The sequence below is a fragment of the Anser brachyrhynchus genome, assembly GCF_964034855.1.
Source record: "Anser brachyrhynchus genome assembly, chromosome: 1".
Lineage (NCBI taxonomy): Eukaryota > Metazoa > Chordata > Aves > Anseriformes > Anatidae > Anser > Anser brachyrhynchus.
Genome location: NC_137694.1, coordinates 189,264,250 through 189,288,853, shown reverse-complemented (window position 1 = coordinate 189,288,853; position 24,604 = coordinate 189,264,250). Strand labels below are relative to the sequence as shown.

General features: G+C 47.1%; 2 protein-coding genes across 21 annotated transcripts in view; one reads left to right on the top strand and one right to left on the bottom strand.

Annotated features, from left to right (window-relative positions):
• KATNAL1 (katanin catalytic subunit A1 like 1) overlaps positions 1 to 7,728 on the bottom strand; it is a 37,463-nt gene extending 29,735 nt beyond the window's left edge. Inside the window, exons 1-2 of one of the 4 annotated variants that reach the window (XM_080560672.1) lie at positions 7,632 to 7,728; positions 647 to 822 (exon numbers count right to left, since the gene is read on the bottom strand). In XM_080560672.1, coding sequence (XP_080416798.1) covers positions 647 to 808 — 162 coding nt within the window. In that variant the 5' untranslated portion in view covers positions 809 to 822; positions 7,632 to 7,728. Of the gene's footprint in view, positions 1 to 646; positions 823 to 6,577; positions 7,277 to 7,631 lie in introns of those variants that run through there. The other 3 variants (XM_080560673.1, XM_080560678.1, XM_080560677.1) reach the window with 3 other exon arrangements.
• The window catches only part of LOC308179904 (uncharacterized protein), a 56,784-nt gene continuing 39,536 nt past the window's right edge, over positions 7,357 to 24,604 (top strand). For 12 of the 17 annotated variants that reach the window (XR_013940659.1, XR_013940660.1, XR_013940661.1 and 9 more), the window contains exons 1-2: positions 7,357 to 7,646; positions 11,054 to 11,135. The gene's annotated coding sequence lies outside the window, so the exon portion shown is untranslated. Of the gene's footprint in view, positions 7,647 to 8,391; positions 10,670 to 11,053; positions 11,136 to 12,893; positions 13,032 to 14,002; positions 17,986 to 18,013; positions 18,530 to 19,983; positions 21,820 to 21,964; positions 24,199 to 24,604 lie in introns of those variants that run through there. The other 5 variants (XM_080560732.1, XR_013940671.1, XR_013940673.1 and 2 more) reach the window with 5 other exon arrangements.

Below are 24,604 nucleotides of genomic sequence, written 5' to 3'. Positions count from 1 at the left end.
TGCTGATGCTAACCCATTCACAGAGTCATAGAATACACCAGGTTGGAAGGGACCGACAAGGATCATCAAGTCCAACTCCTGGCTCCACACAGAACCATGTAAAAATCAGACCATGTGTCTGAGAGCGTTGTCCAAATGCTGCTCGAACTCTGGCAGCTTGGTGCTGTGACCACTGCCCTGGGGAGCCCGTCCCAGTGCCCGACCACCCTCTGGGTGCAGAACCTTTCCCTAACCCCCAGCCTGACCCTCCCCTGTCCCAGCTCCATGCCGTTCCCTCGGGTCCTGTCGCTGTCCCCAGAGAGCAGAGCTCATTCACTCACATCTTAAGTTTACTGCACAAAAGATAAAACAGCAAAGAGAAGTCTTCAGCGAAACAGTTTTGTCAAAGAAAGCAATCACACACAAACAGACCAGTGATTAGCCAAACATCACAAGTGAAAGCAAAAAGATGTTCAATGAGAACAAAATGATTCCTTTTAAGTACACCAAAAGAAATATTTCCCCACAAATATCAACCAAATATTGTGAAGAAAATGTTAAAAACTTGGTTGAAATGTACATCCTCTACAGCACAGAAGTTTTGGGATGTACAGTGGACTTTTCAAATACCAGGTAAGAGTGTCCAGGCAGCCTTATTTCACCTTACCTGTTGCCATTTGCCCTTTATCGCTGGATCTCGGATCGACTGGCAATGTCTCTGGATCTGTTGGATTACACCCTGGTAGTATACCATAGAGGAGTCATAATTCCCAAGGAGCGCGTATTCTCTTCCCTTTTTGGCATTATCGCAGATCTCAGCTAAATTCATCTTCGCTCAGAAGTCTAAAAAAGAACACAATCATCAGAAAAATCGCAGACTGTAGAATAATACAGACCACGAAACTCCGGTTTTGTTATTTCTCACATAGCTGAATGGTGTCTTTTATTTTTTTTCTTTACCAGTCATTTAGCTCTTGGAGTACCTCCTTACCAAATTAAGGTTAGAAGTCATACGTCACGATTCTTTTACAGTGATTAAAAAACAAACACACAAAAAGACTGTACAGCTTCTTCATCGCCTTTGGTCCCAATCCTGTTAAATTAACGTAAGAAAATTAAATGCCCTGCCCACGCTGAACTTCAAGGACTTAACCAGCCAAACTTCCACTCGCAGATCACCACAATATATTAGCCCATGAATCACAGATCACACGAGGCATTAAATTGCTTTTTAAGCTGGTGGATCATATACGTGCCTAAACGCCCCGAGCAGCACCAGGGAAGCCTGCGCTTAGCTCTTTCAAGAGCCCTCACCCTAATGAGACTACAATGCAGTTGAGTGGCAGCTCCGCTACAGGCAAAGCTGAGAACCTCCTTCTGCTTAAATACTCTTGCAAAGTACTCCAACGTCCACGTGTTGACTTGCACCTTTTCATTAAATTTAACGTGTCACTTGGGGGTTTATGGCAGTTCAAGGCTTCTTAAAACAGCAATTCTCAAAGCACCACCTTCCCCTAGTCCCCAGAACAATTTAAGGTTAATATTTTTACTAGCTTTTTCACATATAAGCAGCAAATCACAGCACAACTTGAAGGCAAACCCGTAGTCCAACTTCTCCAGGTTGGAAGAAGGCAGAATTAAACCACGCGCTCTCAGGCAAGGTGTGCTGGACAGAGCGGTTTGTATCTCAGGTTCAGGATGCAAGCGATGCCTGCCCCTTCAGTTTACCTGAATCCCACACAACCCAACACCCAGCGCCTTCCCACCCAAAACGGCATCAGCTCCTGTGCCACGACTCAGAACATGGGGTTCCTCCACATTCACCCAGATGGAAACCTGCGGAAATCCGAAATGAACCTCAGGTTCATAGCTCTGCAAGGCGAAGCCGCCGAAGGCTGCCACCCGTCCCCAGACCCAGGGCCATCTCTGCTTCCCCTTGCTGAAGACCGTCCCGGCAAGAACCCGCTGCTTGCCCGTAAGGAAAACACTCCTCAGACCCGCGGATGTTTTCCATTTCTAAGGAACCGCTGCATTCAATTCCTAGAAATCCACAATATTACGAAAAGAACACGTAGCTCCTTCAGCAGGCTGTTGGCTCTGCTCAGGACAGCCGGTTCCCACCTTGCTGTGTGGGTTTAATTCCCTGCGGCCCTAAGAAGGCTGACCCTCACGTCTGGATCCGCAATCCTGCTCGCAGGAGGAGATGGCCCCATCATTTTGGTGGGAGCTGGGCCACCCTACAGGCACTCGGGAGAGTGGTTGGAAAGCAGGAGCTAGAAAAGCTGTAAAGCAGGAGGTAGACAATTTTACATTTGGAAGGAAACGCCAGAACAATGTCCCGTTTCCTCCAGCAGCTCCGAGTTTGGGGGCTTCTGCCCTCGTGCTTGTGATGCAGAAGCTCAAGCAAGAGCTCGGTGCCCGGTGCACGACACCACAGGGTTCCCACACACCCACAGCACCGAAGCTTGGAGCTTACGGGGAAGTCACTGGATGTACACACGTGCTCCTGAAGACAGGAGAACGCCCATCAACGCCTCCAGAGGCAGAGTGACTAGCTGAATCTCTGGGATTCAGGCACTTTGGTTCTACCCATCACCTTTTCTAGGCACCAGAGCAGATGCTATAGCCCTGAGGTGTCTCTAACATCACCCCTATATACCTGAAACACGTTGGAAACGGCAGCTGTGGAGCTCAGTCCTCAAGCAGCACTCAGGCAGCGCTGAGGAGCTAGTGCAAAAAGACTGCCTCTGTTAAACTAATGGCCCCAAAATAGTTTAAACGAGTTCCAAACCTCTTACACCCATCAGCTACGGCACTCTCAGTTCAGAATAGCCAGCTTCCAAAGCAAGTCAGAACAAATATATCCAAAATTAAGGGGAAAAAGAGTTCTTTTGGGGAAGGCACTTTCCCGGATGGTTTTCTGAACAACCCCCTGCTGCAGCGCCAGGGGTGGGAGGAGGTAACGAGATTTAGGTATGGATTTTTTCCATGCTATATATGTATTTTTTATTATCTGTTCTACATCATAGTATGGAGTTCATACATTGTATACACCGAAGAAAGCAGAAATAGAAAATGCATAGTTTGTGGTTTTTGCTTTGTTTTTAAATATTTGTTTTTCGCAGCCACGTATTTTAAGAAGATGCACAGCGAGGGACGAGCGTTGTCAGGCACCCTCCGACCAACTCACACGTTCCTCGTGACACCAGCTCTCCGCCCGACCGCGGCGTGGCTCCGTCCTGCACCAGACCGTGACAGCTCCACGGCACGCCAAGGTGCCCTCCGAGATCCCTCAGCTCACGGATCATCGGCGAGGAGAGGCGTTACAGGCGGTCACGTCGGCGGAGCGGCCACACGCAGGGTCTTAGCCCACTCGTTAAAAACCCTGCAGCAGCAAGGCTAAAAGGCCGCGGGGGACATTAACCGCTGTGCTTTGGAGCATAAGCCCGGCTGATCCATCCCTAGCCGGGGTCAGGAGAGAGTTTTTCTCACGACTGAGCGAGATCCAAAATTTGGTCTGTAACACAGCCGGTCTTTAACTCAACTCACGTCCTTCTCTCACCAAAATACACCCAAGCAGACCAAAAATTTTCCGCAGCTCCCCGAGACTTGTGGCCACACGGCCTCACGTCGTTGCAGCTGAACTGCCCGACTGGGCAGCTGAACATCTGGAAAAGCCCGGGCAGCCACGGATGAAGAGCTGTTACTAATTCTGCTTTTCGTTTTCAGCACATCAGCCACACAGCGTGGTGCTGGGCGTCCCGAAACCCAACGTGAGAGCACCACCTTGCTGGCATCCAGCACCACCGCTGCGCTCCTTCCCCAGCAGGGGCAGCCCTCAGCACCGGGACGTTTTTCACGTGGAGCAAAGCAAGGAAGGCAGCTCCGTGTTAAGAGGTTTCGATTTTTGGACTTACCCACCTTTCACCTGCACCCATTTCCATCGCCAGAGTCTAAGGAGTGAACTGGTGGTTGCTCCTTTCTTCTTCCTGCTTGGAAGCTTTTCCTTGCGGTTAATCTAAAGCTGCCCTTCTTAGTTTAAGGCCACACTGTTCTTCTAAGTCAGCTCCGACCAGTTGCAAACATACTCCTCTCCTTCAATCACAATTTCATTGAACACAGCCCAACAATCTTATTTTCCATCTTCCCCTTCAAGGTCAAAATTGGTTAAAATAGAGACACGGAACAGTGTGACAACAGGGCCTTACCTGGAGAGGCATAACCTGCAATGATGTCAGAGGAGGAAGAAACATTTTCACCACATCACCCGCAACCCCCCCACCAGAAGCCTGCAGAAGCGTATTTCTATCAGACTGTATTTCTTCATGTGCCTGATTTGTTCTAATTGAGTTTTAAGGATGTTGCTCAAAGACGCAATTCCAAAAGAGATTAAATAAACCTTGCCTGTTCTATTAGAAAGATCACCGCCTTCATTTTGCATGTGGGCGCAGAACCGCTGGTCTTCCCTTCCCATAACTGACCAGCCCTGCTCAGAAGCAATCCCTGATGCCGCAGACAATTATCAGGCGTTACGATGGCACGCCAAAACCAACATTTTAACCCATCACTGTCCGACGAAGCACAAACAAACAGCAGGGCTTGCCAAATCCCGCAGCTGAATTATTTTTTTCTTTCTCCAGTAACTTGGCTTTGCTTAAATTTGCTCCGTGGCCCTGGATGGGGACTAATGATTCTAACCTCACAGCATCCCAACTTCTTTTCGGTTTATATATATATATATGTATGTATGTATGTGGTTCTTTTTGTTTTATATATATATATATATGTATATATATATACCTGTGGTTCAGTTCCAGCAGGTCTGGATTTAAAGGGTGATTCAAGGAGCCATTTAAATAGAGATAAAAAGTGTGCTCTAAGATTTTTTTATGTTCTTTTTTTTTTTTCCTTTTGCTGTGCACGTCAGCAGTGGCAGGTACGGACACAAACACGGCAGCGGCAGCAGCGCTGGGGGCTGCAGCAGTAATGCCATCAGAGCGTTCCCTCCTCCTCAGACGTGTCACTTTGAAGAGCACACACCGAATAAAGTGTGTGCACACCCCGGTCCAGGAATCCCGGCACTGAGGGGACTGTTTTCTGTCAACCAGTGTTCGGCTTCTTTGCACTGAAGCTCTGTTGTGAAATAGAGTTAACAGGGAAATGTGCATGGGAACGGGAGGAAAACGCACGCACGTGGGTGTCAAACAATGTGTGTGTGGATTCTTCTGAGAGCTAACTTAAAATATAAAGGGGAAAAAAATTTTCAAATGAAGTAAAAACAACCACCACAAGTTAATGGAAATCACAAATATACAACAAACCACTGAGCAAGCTGGTCAGTGCTTCAGAGATAACATGCTATTGCACTGAACAGCGAGCATCCTGCAGAACGAAATGACCATGTGCAAAGCCCCTGAACTACAGTTTTCTGAAGAACTAGAAAGAGAAGCACCAGAGACTGCTGTGCTGCTCCTAAGACTGACTTCAAACTATATTCTCCTCCCAGGCACCTTACGTGCCAACTTCAGGTATGCCCACAGCCACATCTGCACTACTTCAGGTGATGAGATGCTCATCACCCAGGCTACGTAACAGAAATGAAAATGGCGAATACAAGCTCTGTGGGGCACTCAAGTGGACATAACTCCACACACACGTGGGTTACCTTGTGAGAAGATGACCATCTTCCTTACTGTCATGGCCCCGCTGGCCCACGCGCCTCTCTTCCCTATGGCACGCTCTCCTGGGCTTCTGGCATTAGCGCCACACCAAACCCAAACCAGCATCAAGCGTCCATGCGGTACCAACCCTGAGGTGGTGGATCCCTTCCCCGACAGGATGCAGGGCTAAGATAACCTGAAGGCTTTTATAGGGCCTGTCCAGAGCTCAGCCCAACTCAGTAATCCCTCTGGCTCCTCGCGGAGCCACCTGCATCTCTGCACAACACACACATAAGCGCTTCTGGCGGAGCAAACGTGCCACCAAAGACTCCCAAGATGGGTCTGTGCAGAGCCAGCTCGGGTTCAAAGCGTTTATTAGGTCAGGCTCTGAGCCAGGGAAGTTAAACTGCTTCTGCACCTGGCCCTGGATACGGCACATCCATGTTCCCACACCGCTGCGGCTCCTCAGCCCTGCCAGCCCGCAGCCAGCTCCGCTCACATTCAGTTCTGGTGCTGCTACATTCCTAGCGCAGCCGATCTGCAAACCAGATAAACTTTCCATGAATAATTGCAGGTTTAATGGACTCGCATGTGTTTATAACCCTGACTCATAAGGTCAGAATTTAGGCCTGGATGCTTTTCCTCCTTTTGAATTCCCATTTGAATGCTGGAGAATTGGCTCCTTAGGACTATGACTGCATATCTTTTGGAATTTTGCTTTTTAAAAATTCTTTTGAAGAACGTATTCGTTAAGTAGAAGAATTTTGAAGAATGTATTCTATGGATGTATTCTTTAAGATGTGTATTTATACACATCCTGCTGTTAGTGCTACAGCCTTCAAGTCATTGGATTCCTCAGCTCATCACCAACAGAATGAGTTGTTTTGCAATTATTTACGTAGAAAGCCACAGATAAAGGCCTATTGTTATTTCCCCACCTTCCAGTTACTTTTCAATCTTGAGATTGTGACTGGCTCAGGGCAGGATCCGTTCCTTCACAAGCAGCTCAAAAGCCAAATCTCTGTGAGCAGAACGCTTCTGTGGGAGCATGCTGCTGCAGAGGCGGTCACTTCTGCAGTACAGCAAGTGCCAAGAGCTGCTGAGAACGTGTCTGACATTGGGGAAAGGGGAGAAGGGGAAGGGGAAGGAGGGAAACACCTTCAGCTGCAATAAAAATCAAGCACCCACTGGACAGAATCCCATCTCTGAGCCAGTTAATGCTGCATATACGTGTGAAACTGTACGGAACTGGAAGAGACGCCCAGTGTTAATACCCAAAGGAGTACTACTGCAGCGACGCTTGCACGACACCGCTCTGCAGGAGAACTAAAAAAAACAAACCACTTCCACACAGCATGCCTGCGATAAACATACATATTTTAAATATCCCCTCGAACGGGAGCTGCGGTTTTATTTCCCTGCCCCTCCCCACGCCTGTTGCAGACCAGAAGGACAACACCAAACCCATCACCAGGGGTAACGGGGGGGGGGGGGGGGCAGGAAACACGCAAAAAAAAACAAGAGGCACGACAAAACCCCGCAATTTTAACAAATAACGAAGAGCCTGAGGGCGTTAATACCCCCTCACGGACCCTCCTAGCCCCAAATTCCTCTCTTCTAGCCCCCAAACCCCCTCCTCTGGCCCCCAAAAACCTTCCCCAAGCCTCCTACCCCTCCATCCCCTCACAGGGGGCTCGCCCCCCCCCCCCCGGCCCCTCACATCCCTCTCAGCGGGGGCAAAGCAGCTGCGCCCATCCCCGCGCATGCCCGCTGGGACTTGTAGTCCCCGCCCGCCTCCTCCGCCCTCAGCGCCCAGCGCGCGGCGGCGGCCGCGGGACTACATTTCCCAGCAGGCTCCGCGGGAAGCTGCCCCCCACCTCCCTATACACCCCCCCCCCCCCCAGTTTCTTCCCTCAGCGGTGCCGCGGGGCCGAGCCGCCCCGGGCGGCGCCTTGAGGGACCGCCGAGGGGCCGCCGGGGCCCCGCCGTTACCTCGGGAGCAGCGGGGTGCGTGGCCGGGCGCCGGCGGAGCGGGGAGGGGGGCGCGGCCCCTTCGGCTCGGCCACACCGGGGGGAAACGGGAGGGGGGGGGGGAGGATGGGCGACGGGCGGTTGCCATGGCGGCGGGGGAGGGGGGCGGGGCTTCCCGCAGGGGGCGGGGCCTCGCCTCACCGGGGCGGGGCCTCGCCTCAGGGGCGGCGGGCGGGCTCGGGGCTGGCTAGAGGGCGGCAGGAGCCGGCCCCTGGGGCGGGGGAAGGCTGAGGGGGCATATTGCCTTTATCCCCCGTATACCCCTTATGGGGGGATTTGGGGTCGTGGTGAGGTGTTTTCGGCCAGCTGGAAGCAAATAAGGAGCCCTCCCGGCTGCTGGAGGGTGGCTGGGGGTGTTGTGTACATCCCCCCCCCACCCGCTGAGAGCCGTTTTTGCGGTCGTTTTTGTGTGGTGATGGAGGAATAAAATTTGGGATTTGCCTGCTCTGGCACCAAAGGTGCACCTGGTGAGGGTGGAAAGCAGACGGGCTGACCCAGGTTGTGGTGTCTGAGGGTGAACATAACCTTACGTTTCTGAGCACCCACCGCACAGCCCCTGCGAGCAGCCTCTGAGCGAGGCAGTGCCCGTACAAACCTCTCCCAGGGCACAAACCCCTCCGAGGGTGAAGCTTCGCTGTTAACGCAAACCAGCCCCTGCCACCAGAAAGGACAGACCTGCCCGCCTCTCATCTTGGCCGGGCTTTCCTGTTTATTTACACAGCAATAACGCTGCTGTTGCCATCTGGCGAGGCGTGCCTGGGCTCCAATGCGGCCGAAAGCCCGTTATGCCCCTCGCAGAAAAGAGCTGCTTTTCAGCGGGGTCAAGCTCCTGACCCTACAGAGCCGCGCCAGGCACGAGGAAGACGAAGATGCGGAGGCAGAAGGAGCCCGTTCGGATCACGGCCGCCCCGAGCTGCCTTTCTGCGTGCAGCTGCTCACTGCCGCAGCTCCCTCGTGACAGCTCCGAGAGCGTCCCACTAACCGTGATCTGGTGATAGCTCCCAACGGCGGCATGTGATTTCTCTGGAAAAATGTAAATTGTTATCTTAAGGTAGCAGCCTGAGGTTGCGTCTCGCAGTAAGAGCCTCAGAAATGTTAGCTGACACGAGTGAAAAGAGCAGGGACTGAAGCTAATGCTCAGGACGCCTCTTAAACAATACAGCATGTGTGGATGTGTCACTCATATATGTACATATCTTGCTTCCCTCAAAATCATGTGGAGATTCTTATGCCTTTGTGAGTATTTTAGAACTGGAGCCAAAATCGTGATGAATTCATAACAGCTGCAGCTCTGGCCTCCCCTTTTTCCAGATTTCTTCAAACTTGCCTGCCCATGACTCCAATTCCTGCTGTTTTTTCACATACCCAAAAGCGTGGATGCTGTGCAGACCTTACAGAGCTCAACGCTTTTTGAAGGGGAAGCAGATCATAAGCAGCCTGCCCCCCTGTACCACCGTAAATATCCATTCCCACAAGGCTCTATACCTCTGATCCCATTAGACGACACATAAACTGCTTTGTCTGAGGATCGTATCCCTCAACTGGGAAACTGTGACACAGAGAAGGTTGGGTAGTTAGTCATAACCTCTCTCTGTTGTTTCTTTTATTTTTTTTCCCTTCAACTTTTTCAGTAATACTTGAATCAAGTTGGGCTGCTTCCTAGTGACATCGGGTACCCTTGCTCCCACTGATTTCCCTCTGAAAAGTAGTTGCTGAATGCCGTAGCAATACCTGAGTCACTCTGGTTGGACCCCTCAGAGGGAAAGTTTGTTTTGGGAAGCATTGGTCTGTGTATTTTGCCAAGATTTGCTAAGCATTGGGACAGCAGGAAGGGAACCACATCTCCAAGCTCCCACCCCTGCACATTAGCTGTACTTCGGGATCATAGGATAATTGAGACTGGAAGGGGCCTCAGGAGGTCGTCTAGTCCAGCCTCCTACTCTTTTTCGTGATCGAGCTTGTAGCCATACTGCTGCGTGGTCTTTGGTACAAGAAATGACGAAAGGAGGGGGAAGGATTAACAGGCCATCGAGAATTCATAAATTTGTTAATAAAGTAAAAGAATGGTAATCATGAGGGTGATATTTCATAGCTTTTACTACTGCCATGATCAGACAAACTCCAGCATATTTGGCTGGAGAGACCCAAGAAATATTGCTCCCCCGACCCTCTGTTCTGCCTCCTTACTGAAGGTTCCTGCCCCCACAACAGTCCCTGGAATGGAAACCACTAATGTTTCTAATCCATTTTAATACAAAATATGGCATTGAACTCATCCTTATCAGCAATTTAAGCTAATTCGCTGGACCTTGTATCGAAACAGCTGGGACTCGTGCACGTATTTCATTTCAGCAACTCTGCTGTCAGGCAGTAATCTCAGGCAGAGGGAAGGTACAAAATTTCTGTGCGGGGGTGACACTCCAAACCACTGAAACTTCTTCTACTATGAGTGTGTTTTCATGGCTTGCGTCCTTTTATTTTTCGATAGAGGCCGTCTACCTAGCAGTTCTGGGTAAGACATGATGTCGGTGGGTGTCAGCAGCTGTGGCTAGATGGGCTCCAGCTGTGCTGGTGGAGAAGGGCATTACTCACAGCCAAGCCCCAGAGACTTATCATGCCCCTTTCAGCGATCTGCAAATCTGCCAGCTGAGCTGATTGCATGCCCTCTCTCTCTGATTTATTCTAGTCAGTTCAATCAGAAGCTGATATAAATTAATGTAGCTCTTTTGCTGCAAATGTTTGATTTGGTTCAAAAGTGTCTCTTGAGCTAGAGTAATGGCAGACTCTGTCAGATCAGTTTAGAGCTATCCACGCTTAGGGTCTGTGTCAGATTAGCAAAACTGGTTTCTACATTGATTTGGTTATTGTTACATAAATTCTGTAGACTGTGTCTAACTCGGATGGCTGGTACAGGCATTTAGGACAAAGTTGCAGGGATCTTCATTTGTAACCTTCTCCCACGCACAAAGTCCTGCAGGAGGAGGTTGAAAGCCTACGAGGTATCTATGAATTATCAACTGCCCTTTGCTTTTGCCTTTCCTTCCCCTCACAATTATATTTAACTAGACAACCAGCATTATTATGCCTTCATAATATTGTTTAATGCTCACGTGCAAATATAACTCTACCAAAGGTCTTACAGGTTGCATTGAGAAATGCTGTAATAATGGGAGGTAAAAAAATGTAGGGAAGCAATAAGGAAAAGAGGGAGCATGTAACATATTCATGGACGTTAACCTTCTAAGGGAAGTTATGTACAACTCAGTAAAGGCACCAGTGGACACCCTCTGTTAATTTCCATGCACACATAGTAATTCTTCTGCCTATGTGTTTTTATTGTATGATATTTATCAGAATGACGCATCCACCAATTTCTCTTCTAGGCAAGAATGTCAGAGCCTGAACCTCCAGAATCTGTGATGGAGTGGCAACACAGAAGGATATAGCCAACATCTTTCACGCAAGGTACGTCTCAAATGCTATGGATTGTTAACAAAGAACAGTTCAAGGGAAAGCAGTTCATTTTCAAATGAGACTTCAATTTAGCCAGAAAATGAGAGTAGACATGGCCACAGTTTATTGTATTTAACTGGTGACATGTGGACGTCTGCCTTGTAGACTTGTGCATCTGAATTAGCCTTCTGCTTGTTTTTTTCATGGTGGAGAGAGAGGGAGGTACTTCCCTCTTTGACCAAGGTGGACTGTGTCCTGACTGTGTTTAATATTTTTTCCAGTGCTATTGAAGAGCTTAGCCAATCACCATAAATGTGGGTGTTTGCAACTGTAGATGCATAAAGTTAGATGAGAGGAGTACTACCTAAGGTGTTTGTTGCATCATTAGAGCCACAGAGAGAGAAAGATGTCATGATAGTTATGACTAGGTTGATTAAAATGATGAAGAACGAGCCAGTGACAAATTAATGAAAAGTACGGGTAGAAAAAATGTACATCTCTGAGATGGGTTGAAATAAGCTCGCAGTAAGTTGGAAAAAAAAAAACAAAAAACAAAAAAAAAAACAGTAATTCTGCTTGGAGTCTTTGGACAGAAATTGAAAGAATTATCAGAAATTAGGATACTGAGTTTCTTTTCTGTGTATACTTAATATGCAGACGCATTTTGCATCTGCTACAGTATTAGTCTTTGGAGAAGGATTAAGAAAGCAGTTTACAGAGGTCAAAAAGAGAGTAAGGCTTGGACAGAAACCTCAGAGAAAGTGGAGCCAGGCCCACGAAGCTGCATGTCAGCAATTGTTACCTGAAAACTGAGGGCAGGAAAAGAAAAATCCGGTCACGTCATCCCAGCCCTGTGACAGGTCACCAGACAGTGTAAGGTGGCAGAGTTGTGCCAATTTCATCCGTGTGCGAGGGTTGACAACTAAGAATAAATCTATGATGCACAATTAAGGAAAAAAATATTTGGTAATATAATTCTTCTGTGGTGGGGTGTGGATTTTAGACTGGTTTGCTAAAGGTACGACATTTTGGAGTTGCACACAGTCTGTCCCACTGCAGTGATTTTGACCCTTGTTGGCCAATTTCTACTACATTTGAGAAAAGGGTGGAAGCCTTAACGATAACTGAGTTCCTTTTAGTTTTCAGTAAGTGGCCTGGTAGAAAGCATGGGCTCAGCTGGTGCCTCTGCTGAGCACAAGGTAGGCAGGACGTAGCTGTTAAATATTTCATCTGGCAACAAGCTGCCCAGTCAGCGTGCATAAAGTGACCGACCGCTCCGCGCTGACTGCTGCTTGCAGCACCCACTTCTGTGCACGGTTGTGGTGTTACGCATGACCTGCAGGCAGCTGTTTTACTGAAGTACGAGGGCTGAGGGGAGACGATCACAGAACCATAGGATGCTAACCTGCCGTAGTGTTAACTCAGACACAGGCATAAATTTAAGTCATGCTGGTATGTATTATTCTCCTTCCCCTGGAAATATGTCTCTGACTTAAACGTGGAAGTTTCAAATAAGGGAGTGGTTGGGCAGCTTTTTATCACGCACTGCTCAGATGTGGAAACCAGTAGAATAAACAAAGCATGGTCTAATACGTATTAGTGCCTTGTCCAGCATCTTCCGTTTCTTAGGCATTTTAGATCCAGTTCTGCAGTGTGGGGTTTTAGAAGACGAATTGGCTTTAACAGTCCATTCCTGTAAACATGTTCATCTAGAGTAGGAGATAGCTACGTCCAAAAAGTGTCCTTTAAAGTATCAGAAGTCCTTTTTAGGATTGTCTTGAACAGTCCTTTGAACAGTGGTGTGAGCAATGGCAGTGAAGGTGGTTATGTACAGAGAAAAATACACTGAAAATTTGTGTTCTGGCGTGTGCCTAAGAATCAAGAATGTGCAAGTCAGGAGTGCAAGAGGTAAGCAAACCAATGCCCATGAATCAAAAACAACTTTTGTCATTTATCCGTAACTTCTTACTTCCAGCAAGTAACGTGTAAAAAGTTCTGAGTGGATAGGAGCAATGTACTAAATGGCAAAATGTAATTACCAGAACGTAATTAGCCAAAATCATCCATGAAAACTTCTAAAAAGTGCTCAAGGAGAACAAAAAAATGAATAAGATATGCTGGTGATCATTTCAATAATCACTTTGTCCCTTTCTGGTCCTCTAATGTGATTGCTATAGGGAACATGCCGTGGTTTCCATGTGAACGACTTAATCTGGTTTGTATTTTGAGAGTAAAATTGGGAATCTTTTTTTAACTTTAAAATTTGGACTGCGTGTGGAAGATGTGCATTTCTTAACTTTGTTCGTTTGTCTAACAAATGAGAAACATTATTGTGTCAGCGGAGGGTCAGTGGCGCAAAGACAGTATCTTGTAAAAGAACAGACATCGTTATCATAGCTTCGGTTAAACATATTTCAAATTATTATAACATCCCATTCACATTCTCGGGGGAAATATTCACTGCATACGTTTAAACATCTAACTTACATGCCTAAATTAGGAGGCTTGTCTCCCTAGATGCCTTGCATAGTTGAAGGAGTGAGAGAGGCTCCTCCAGGGAGCAATTCAGACTATGTTAGCGAGGCTTCTGCTCTGAATTATCATCTGGAGGAGCCTCTTCAACTTTGAGAGCTGTTCTGTGCTATTCTTTGCATCTTTTCCTTGGCAACAAAACCAAGTTAGCTGATCTCCACCCCTCAACACTTGTTCTTGCTTTCGCTTATCACTCTGTTGCTTGTGCTGGTACGGCTGTTTGTGCAGCGGCACTGCTGGATAGGCTGGTGAAATCAGCTGGATTAAAAGGCACCCTGAGAAAGAAGTCGTTGCTTTTCACCCAGACCACATCTCTGATCTGGTGCGTTGTACGATCTTGTAAACAGTTAAACCTACATAGCCGAGGCAGCAAGGAGCTTCAGCAAGAGGCAGCAATTAATCAAGCTCTGGGACCTGTCTGCCAAGCGTCCTACCAAGAAAAAGATCTATTCAGCTTCAGGATTTAAGGAAAGGAGACTACGTCCTTTATCAAAGCATGTCTGTTTGTATATGTGATTTTTATACCATTCGTGTTTCACAAATATCCTGGAGGTCTGTTATAGTTTGCATCACTGTGTGAAAGAGATAAGCTAACCTTATGTCTGTGTTATTCACGTAACAATGGCCATCATTTACAACCAGAGTAGCTTACAGGATTTACAAATGTACCATGAAAAGGTCTGCTGAAGTTTAGAAATTAACGTAAAAGCACGGGGTAGCCGCTAACACAGAGCAACTGCAGTCAGGGTTGAGTAGCAGAAGTTACCTGTCCTTCAGCCAAGAGCTGCTGACGTTTCGTCAGAGACACACTCAATGCAATTTACCTAAATTTAATGATTTACAGTGCAGATACCTGCACACAAGCTAGCCGCCTTAGATTCCTTTCAAGATCGCTGGAAAACCTGACCTTTTGGGTGGTGCTTCAAACAACCTCTGCTAGATACCTGCTGTATGACGAAAACGAAGCAGTTCTGTAAGGCCGTGACTGCGGAGAGAGGCAGGCTGCCTTTGTCAGACGTGAAATAGCGGCGTTGGGCCAGCTGAATCCCACCCACTGGTCCTCGTACACAGCACCACAGACTACACTCACGCTCAGCCGCAAACATGTGACAGACTAAAACTTCATTTTCTGATTATTAAAAGCCCTTCCAGTTCAGAGGGATTTACTGCTGCCGGTGACTACTGCTGGGACACTTTTGCAGTCTCTAGCAGTTAAGAGATTTAACGTTGGTATAGAATTAACTATCGTGTTTTAAAACAGTATGCTTTTAAAACAATTAGGAACGCTGGCCACAGACCCAATGAGCTGAGAGAATGGTTAATGGCTTGTAATGGTTAATAATTTTACATGGTATCTGGGGCGCTGCTTTTTAAAGTTGTGTAGCCATCAGGATAGGCTTCTTAATAACCTGTGAAGAGATTGTTTAGTTACATATTTATCTATGACATTCCATATGCATTTATCTACGACATGACCTGGCTAATTGCTTCTTGTAGCTGAAATCTCACCTCTTTCTGGTCTTTCTCCATGTAAGTAAGACTGAAGGCATTCCTCAAGAATCACTGGCGCACACCCAGCTGCTTAGCACTGCTACAGTGTCCTTTCCATGACACACAGCCCTCTAACCTGGAGCTTGAGGCATCCTCCTAGCCCTGGAGCAGAATTATTATTTTAATGTGTTTTTCAGCTTACATTGTGATATGTCAGGGCTGTACAACAACCTATCAGAGTGATGTTGTTATAGCTTGAAATGAAACGTATGTATTATATGACCTGTGATACAAGTGAGGGCGTCTGGGTAGGGGGTTTGCTGAGTCTGCTAGAATAGTGTTGGACAACAACATGGATCTGAGGGATCCAAATATAAAGTTTGTGGCCTTATTTCTGCTTGGGAGTAATCCCGAGATCCATGCCTTATCCTGAAGGTAGGAGATGTACCTCGACAGATTCCCAAGGAGAACGCAAACAGTTAAGCAGTGGGGACAAGTGGATGCTCAAACTTGTTCCCTCTTATTGCTCTGTAGACTCAGTGTAGATGTCTAAGTGCCCAGTTTAGTCTCGTGGAGGAATGTGTACAATATAACTACATAGGTTCAGACGGATTAACTGTAATTGTAAACAAATTTTGAGAACAGAAGTGGTTAATGCCATGTATCACAAGCATCTGAACATTTCATACATGCTGCTGAAATAAAGCCGCTTGCATCCCTGGTTAATAGCTCTACCTGCAACTCAACAGAGCTTTGGCTGGCTCTTAGATCTAAAAATAAAATTCTCCTCACTGAGATACCATGTAATTCAGTGATATTCTCCGTAGGAAGGGAGTGTAAAAGTGGAGTAGGTTATATTTAATTGTTGTATGGAAGCTTTCATATGTTGCATAGGAAACTTTTATTGTATTCTTGATTGTACCATATGGCATCCAAGTGTAATGTGATAAAATTACTAATACAGGACAATAAATAACATCATGGTTATGTGTTCTGGGTGCCACCTCATCCATGCAAAACAAGTAATTATAGCTGGAGTGAATAATGGAGGTGTGAGTGTTATATCTAGGAATATATTAAAAAGGACACAGTTTGCTATTAAGGGTGGGAATTGTCTCATCTGACTTTATGGATTCAAGAAGTAGGTGTCCGCACTAAGCCAGTCATCTGCAATTGCGTCTGTGATCAGCGGAGAGGAACAGGCACTTCAGAAGATAAATGGCCCCTCCAGTCTTAGACAAATATTTTCAGAGGAATGAATCTCAAAACCTCGCACAAACGGAAAATCTTCAGCAGTATCTTCCAGAGTGAAACAGAGAATACATCCAGGAAAACCCGGTCACACACTGTAACCCTTCTCAAACAAATCACCAAGCCTATTCTCTGCTTCAGTGGACAATCATCAATAGCAAAACTTTTGGTAATGTTTATTTATGTTTTTTTTTTTTTTACACATCCCAGCAATGAAAATTTCACTGTTTCTCTGGACAGTTTATATTTATTTTCCTTAATCCTGGGCAATTGTCTAATGTAAATGTCTTTAACTGCAGTTTAACTCCATTGCTTGTAAGCTAATGGACACAAGTAGCAGTCTGTTTCATTCTTCTTTATGACTACTTTCTGTGTATTTGGAGATTATTATTCCCACTTCCCTCCAGTTTCCTCTATTCTTGACATCGTTTGTATCTTGACACTGAAATAAAGCACTGTTGTGATACTAGCAGGATTTATGCGCAGTTAAGCCTCTCAGATAAAGTGTAAGTGGAGTTAAGGTCTGGAGACTGGGCTGGGGGAGGAGGAAGGTCTTTCTCCATCTCAGCCTTCCCTCAGCCCCCTATCCTGCTGCCAGTTTGACCTGATCCTGGACTGTTCCTGTTCCTGTCCACCACACTCTAATGGATGCTGTAGGACAAGGTGACACTGGGGCCCTGGAGCTTCCTCTTCGTTCCGCATTACTTGAATTTAGAAAATAAACCAAACCAACGCCTGCTCTCACCTGCCCCTTCCCGGCCCCCGGTAATCTCCGTGATCCAGTAACTCCACGGGAGCACTGATATTTCCTGGTACGCTTACAATTGCAATACCATTATGTTGTTAGTCCATCACTCAGCACTAACTCAGGTTGAGCAATCCCAGTTCGTTCTGTCCTTCCTAATACATCGGGGGGAGGAGGGGATTAAGAATTGGATTGTTTCTCTCACTCTTTTCTGGCCTCTGACTGGTTCACCGCTCTCGAAGGCACGATGGCTACACTAAACAGTGAAAATGTTGAGACTTGTTAGGCAGTTTTTACAAGCATAATGTAATTTTTGTATCTTATCTTTCCTTTTTCCCCCCCTTGCTGTTTTCACTGAGTTTCTTCACTTTCTAATTTTAAACACAAATCCAGCCATTTTATTTGTGTGTACAGAAATATGCTCCAGGATCTTGCAAGTTACCTTTAATACAGCACGATTCTCAGGACTATACGGTATACCACAAAAATATCCTTAACATGTTAATTTGAAACATATTTTTCTTTAGATTAGTTCATAAAGAGAGAGGAAGGAAGATATTTAGCTCCAGACAGAATTTGCAATAGAAATTGGTTATTTCTGTACAGCATCTTTCCTTTGAAATATCACTAAATGATTTCCAGAGAGAGGAAGAATGTAATTTAATGATCCCTTGCACAGCTCTAACACCTTTCATCAGAGCATCTCAAAGCACTTCAGGCAAGCCTGAAAGCTTGTCTCCTTTTCCCCAGCTATATCAGTTGGCCTAATAAAAGATATTTTCTCTTCCTACACACCTTGTATTGTTTAGCACTCAAAGTATTATCATGCTTGTTTTACAGATAACTAAAAAGAGACCCCAAATCCTTGTAGTTTTATTTCAGGCAATGAATCCGAGATGAGCTCTGTGGGGTCCCATTTTCACCGAGGCTCCAGGACTTGCAGAATACGCGTTCTCGGATTACAGTCAGACACGTGGAGCGAAGTCTTCGTCCCACTGACATCAGTGGCAAGTTTCCCCTTGATCTGAATAAGGCTGAAATCGTGTCCTAGCTTCCCTGACTGCTGTCTGCCAAAATCAACTTCAGACCTGCACATCCTTCCTGCTTTATGCGTCACTGTTAGTAGTGACGGCTCTGCGGCCCGCATCGTGCCTGCCGCTGTGTTCTCGAGAAGCGATCGAGACGAATCTAACCGAGGAATGAGAGACCCCAGCAACAGGAGGGGTCGTCGCGCAGCGAGTGTGCTGTGTGTAGTTAGCAGTCTCCTTGCAGTCACCGCAGAGGGATCCATCTGCCTTTTATGCACGTACTCTGTGCTGACGAAACGAGCCATACGAGAGCCCTTTGAATCAGCTCATCCTGATGTGGATGTGTGCTCTCCTCACTCGTGAGTGTCCCAGGTTACAGGTGTGCTGCCAAGACCACTGCAACAACTTGTCACGTCCCCTCTATCTTTGTCCTTTTCTGTTTAAAGGCCAGCCTAACCTTTTGGAGAAAATGGAGAGATCTCTTCCAGCTTCATTTTTTGCCTAGTTAAGGCTGTGGATTTGGGTCTACAGCACCCAGTGCACCTAAAGACAAGTGTTGTCTTGAGAAATTGCAGTCTCAGAGAATAATCGAGAAGTCTTTCTGCTGTATTGTCCTTGGAGTATGCGCTATCATTAGAAGCTATATTCTACAACATAAACACTTTAAAATACAGATTAAAAAAAGAACACAAAGGGAGAAAATGCCTGTGTATGCAGTGTACAGCTGTCATCTTTTGCTCTTGAGGATGGCTGAATATGGTCCTGGTGAGGAAAAGGGGATTCGTTCATTCTCTCTCCCTATATTGTCCACTTTCCCCTTGCTGCAGGAGTCTTCTCAAGCTTAATGGAGATGTGGCCACCCAGTCTTAGTATGTTCTTGATGATTTTCTTGCTGGATGTTCAGTGAGTGCTCCGGCTGTTGTGCTAGCCTGAGAAAAGAAAGCTCTTGCTCATCTGGCATTTGTTATCCACAGCTGCCTTTCCCTCTTTCATAGCATTTCAGGTTATGGATAAGCTAGAGGAAAAGAAAAGGGAGTTTTTTTAATACCACCAGTTTCAATTTGAAGCTAAAGAGCACCAAACAGCTGAGGTCTGAGAGTAACTGCTAGTCTCACGGAAACGCTCTCGTGTCTTTTTGGCTGAATTAAACGTTGGTCTTTCTACGTCTCGTATTACGGGCTGCTTGCAGATCTTTCTATCTGATCGTTCTCTCATCCTGTTGGAAAACAATATGTGGGAGTTTCTTTCCATACCAGATCTTTGCGGGTTACTTGCTAGTAAACTAATTTTACATGACTCAGATTTAAATAATAAAAAGGCTTAACTCCAGTCTGAGAAGAGTTTATTGTCCACAACTGTAGCCTAGAGACAAACCCCAGCACCTTTGGGACTCAGCTGAGGCAGCAATTAGGCAGCATTTTATTGTGATGCAGTGAGTGCGCAAAAGATGAAGCTGGACTACTCTCAAGAGCTTAGAAACAAAATTGGCTTCCTGGAGAGAGAACATAAGAAATCTGGCAACCTAAAAATATTTAAAGAGCTTAGGGTTCCCAGGGGAGAATTTCAAGCTATTGAAGTGGAAAAGACTGAGCATTTGCTAAGATTGGAAAAAAAAAAAAGGGGGGGGGAGGGGGCTACATGAAAAACGACAAAGTGTACAGACTTTTTTTTTTACTGTAGCATGTTTCAAAGGGGAAAATATAATAAACCTGAAATCAATCAGTAGCACAGACTTCAATGCAGCCTTCCAAATCAAACGGCCTCAGTTTGAAAACCGGAGTCGAAACAAGATTTTTTTTTTCTCTCATTTCAGAATTATGAGTGATCGAGGCCAAGAAAACATTAAATGAGGTGAAAGGTCTAGGCTAGAGGGCATCTTGAGCAAGTCTAATGAAGTCATGGTTGCTTCAGTGGCCGCGTTCCCAAAGGGTTTTGCTGTGTCTGTCACCGCGTCTCTCTGTTCCTCCACGCCAGGCACCCGCCGTAGCCCTGCTCCTGGCAGCAGCCCCGTAGCGTGTAGCATCCCCGTGTCAAAACAAAGACGTGTGAAAGGGGATTTATCTCACCCAGCGCTCCTAACAGACATTTACCTGTGGGCTGGTCGTGCCTGACTGCCTTTATTGTCAGCAGAGAGCAGCGGGAGCTTGCGAGGCATGATTTAGCCCAACTGAGTGTGAATTCCTAATGCCTGCTAAAAATGCCAATTTCTCTGTGACTTAAAAAGGGGTCCTAAGGTGGTTAACTCACAAGTGGACACCCCCAAGTTAAATATCCCCGTTTGATCAATGAGCTCTACCCACACAGCTCCCATTCCTTTGGTGCAGGCTGTACATTAGAGGTTTCTCTGCTGGCTTTGGGCTATCCCTTCACGCAGCCTCTAATTAGGCCTGTATCTAGGGCTACGACAAATTACCCGAAGTGGTTTAGCTTATCCCAAGACTGACAACCACCCAGGCCCTGCTGCAGGAGCACCTGGGGCTGCACCGCAGGTAGGAAGCATGCCACCCCGCAGCTCTGGCATGAAATAAACCCTGCCAGGAGACACACATCCCATTTCGCGTGTCAGCTGTCTGTCAAACGAAAAAAGGAACCCCAAAAGATCTCTGAAGGATTTCTGCGCCGAGGGTCAGAGCCGGATGACTGATCCACGTGGGAGGTCTTCTCTGCTCTTCTGTACCTGAGGAAACTTCGTCTGCGCGAAGTCTCGATGTCTGTGTTGTGTTGACTTTGACAGAACTACACTGGTAGGCAAAAGTTGTCCATGTTTTTTTTTTAAATAGTCCCATAAGGAGTACCCACTCTGTGCTAAACGTACCCTAAGGCTTCCCTTTCAAGTGTTTTATGTCATAGGCTTCCCGTTCTGTTGTTCCACTACCAGTTGGGAGGTTTCTACACGCTGTGATTTGCAGGGCAGACAAAGTTTGTTGCCATTATCATTAGCGGGGCGCTGTAAGGGCTCAGCTTCTGCGAGCCCAAGGCTTGCTGCAAGCTGCCTGGTGTTCCAGGCTTTCGTGGAGCCCTACGCACTGTGCTGTGCGTATTGTAAAGCCATCCTGCTCTTGATTATTGCTAAATTGCCCAGAATCCATCCCTTTTGTTTGTCAGAAAGGAGGCACCTCCGGTAAACAATCAACAGCAGGAAAAAGGACGGCGTTATCCCTTCCGAAGCGTACCAGCAGAGCATGCCAGTTGCATTCACAGAGCAGAAAGCAAGCTGCTGGCTGGTGTGCAAATGTAGCAGCAAACACAGCGTTCCCCGGGGAGGCCGAGCTGCAAGGCGCACAGACGACGTGGGAGCAGCTCTGGATGAGCAGAGGACATGCGTATCGCAGTGCCTTGCGTGAGGCTGGGGTTCTGGTATTCCCTGCTGCAAGGCCAGATATATATTTAAGGCATTTCCTGCTTCAGCATCGTCTGCTAGGAATATGAGCCACGTTTCCTAGGTTGGGTTTCTGTGCTTCCCAAAGACCCAGCGTAAACGCAGCCGCGGCTGTAGGAGGGAAGGAACCAGGCCCCATGCCCAGAAGTGCTCCCCGGCCCCTGCCAGGTCAGTGCTGAGGAGCCACGCACACCGCACAGCTCCCCGTGGTGCTGAAGAGGGGACAGTGCCAAGGAGCTGCTCAAACACGCCAGTCCCTGACTTCACCAGGTAACCCGCTTCACGCTCGAGATCCTGCTCTTTGCCAGAGCCACCTGGAGGAGGAACAGTGTTCGGGTTCAGTGGGATGTGGAAGCGCTCAGCACGGGCTATGAAGGGAGATGGGTATACCTTAAATGTGTTTTACTGCTGACAGCAGCAACCTGCAGCCCCAGAGCCAGGGCCTCACGCTAGGAAGAGCCGCCTGTCCTACAGCACACCATTTCGTGCTGAAGAGCCCCTCCAGAAAAGGCACGTTTTGCAGCAAGACTCGAAAGAGGCAGGTATAATCAGTTGTCGTATCTCTGGGTGACAAGAAAAGAAATGTTTTTATGCCTACCGAGATGTGACTAGCCCGTCAGTTATGAAACCTGCTCGTTCATGCTGTTGTCATGATCTATGAGTAGTTTTTATGGCAACAGACCTTAGACAGCTTCTTGGCCTTAGAGATCTGGGCCATATTGCACTAAGCATTATGTGTAGATATAGAAAGGTCTCAGAGTCTTCCGTGAGCTCTGCTTGTGGCCATACATTTGGTGTTCTCACATTAACCCAAATTTGAGATATAGAAACAAGCAGACTCTTTTGAAAGAGTTGTGTTTTTGTTGTTGTTGTTTATCCGTTTGTTAATTAATTTATTTAATTTATGCTTCTGTAATAAATAGTTCAGCCAAATCAGGGCTTATTTTTTGGTAGACCAGACTGGAGACCAGCTGTGCAGTGTCAGGTCAGAAAGTGCTTGTTTAGGGCCCTTTAGCAGTGCTTCGTACTTTTGTTGAGATGTTCTTTGACCATTTCAAACCATCCTACAAACTGAAGCATTAATCCTGACTCCACTGTAAGAGATCTCAGCGTTGCTCCCATTACAGACAGGAAAATGAAAAAAACAAAAGGGGCAGGGATTCATCTCTTGTCAGTGGCTGGGACTGGATTTGCTTGTCCTGATTTTTGGCTCTAAGCACGAGACGCGTTATTTCTTAGGTGTTATCACAGCCATCCTTTAGCTGATGAACGGTGGGGCAGGAAACAAACTAAAGCCTAATGAGGCCAATGTTCTTCTCAAGGTAGATTGATACTAATGGAGCTGGAGAAGCTGCCTTGAAATTACTACAGGCTGACACCTCATTAAAGTCAGGAAGATCAAGAACAGCGCATTTTGGGGAGGAAAGAAGTCCTATGGGCAGAGCTCACAGAAGACTGAAAGTAGCTGGAGGGCTAGCTTCTGATTATGGTATCAATTTCTCTCTTCTTCGTGGTATAACTGAGTTTGATAAATGGCTTTACTCTCCTTGTTTTACTGTCATTTTGTACTTGGAAACTCAAGCTCGAAGGAATTGTTCACCAGGTGCTCTGAAAGCACAGTGACACCAGGACACCATCACCCTGTGCTGTTCCTGATCAGGATGTGAAATAAAGCTGGCAGGGGAAATGGAAGAGGCAAGGCAGCGTGCGTCAGGACACCGAAATGAGATGGCGCCTTGATCTCCTGAACACCAGGACACCGCCTGCCTCTCCGCAGGCGTCCACATGAGCAGACTCAGCTTTTAGAATTACAGGTTCCTGGGCACGGAGGAGAGGGAGCAGAAACCAAGATAAGATCCTTTCCCAGGCAGAGAGGAGCCCAGGCAAAGTGCTGTGCATGCCATGCAGAGGGGGAACAGCTTTTTTTTGGTTTCTGTCATGTGGTCCACTTGCAGGAGTGACTTCCCCTGAGCGTTCCTCTCGGCTCCCTGCTCTGCCATGCTCCTTGCCCTCTGCTCCCCGCACTCCTGTCCGGTGGCAGACGCAGCGTGGACATGCCTCGGAGAAATCAGCTCCTCTGCAGGACTGCATGCTCCTTTTGGAGAAGAAAAGGACTGTGATTATTGCTCCCAGAAGAACCGTAATAGCTATTTACCCATGGCAAGAAAATGTTATTTCTGGGCAAAAGGGAGCTGTAGTGTTTTCCTGTTACAGTAGTTGGCAGCATTTCTCTATAGCCCAAACCTATCTTTCTTAATGGGATCTCTACTCGTTGCTGTAAGTTTACTAGAGGGAGAGAAGCGTATGAACAGTTTTGGAATTCAAACAGAATATAATGAAAGTAAGGGAGCTTTAAACCCTGGGAGCCCAATAGCAATTGAATGAAAGAACGGCAGAATAGGACCCAGACCCAGGAGCCTAAGCTGAGAGGGCACTGGTGGCTAAGTGCAGTGTTGTATGTGCAGTGACTGTCAGAGCACAGGCTGTTTGGAATACAGACGGCAAGGACATCGCTTCTCTGGGTTCATCCAGATGTTTCAGCTTACTAACTGTGAGTGATGGCACGGGGAAATGGGAACCAAATGGATTAGCTGGGACAACCGCGTTCAGAGGCCAGCTTTGCTGAGCGAGCTGATCAAAGACACCAAGGTGAATTTAATGGAATTAGAATAAGAAGAAATAAGAAAGATAGGTGGTGACCTACCTCTCCTACAGAACTGATTATAAACCATCCTGTGACCCCGATTTTCTCTCCCATTATCGTCTTGTCTCTAATCCGCCTTGGCTTCAGGGCAAGGTTACTGGAGGGGCTGCTGTGGGTAAGCCCTGGTAGAACTCGTCCTGCCGTGCAGCTTCCTCTTACAGTGCCTACACAAACCTGACACAGCAAGGGAGGAACGAGCTCCCGCTTCAGGGAATGCCTGGGGGGCCTTGTTCAGCCAGGTGCCAGTGCTTGCCCCAGTTTTCCTTTATCACAGTGTGAGCACTGCGATAAGGGAAAGTGAGCTCTGCATGGCTCCCCGTGCAGCTGCATCACTGGCACGTCACCAGATGC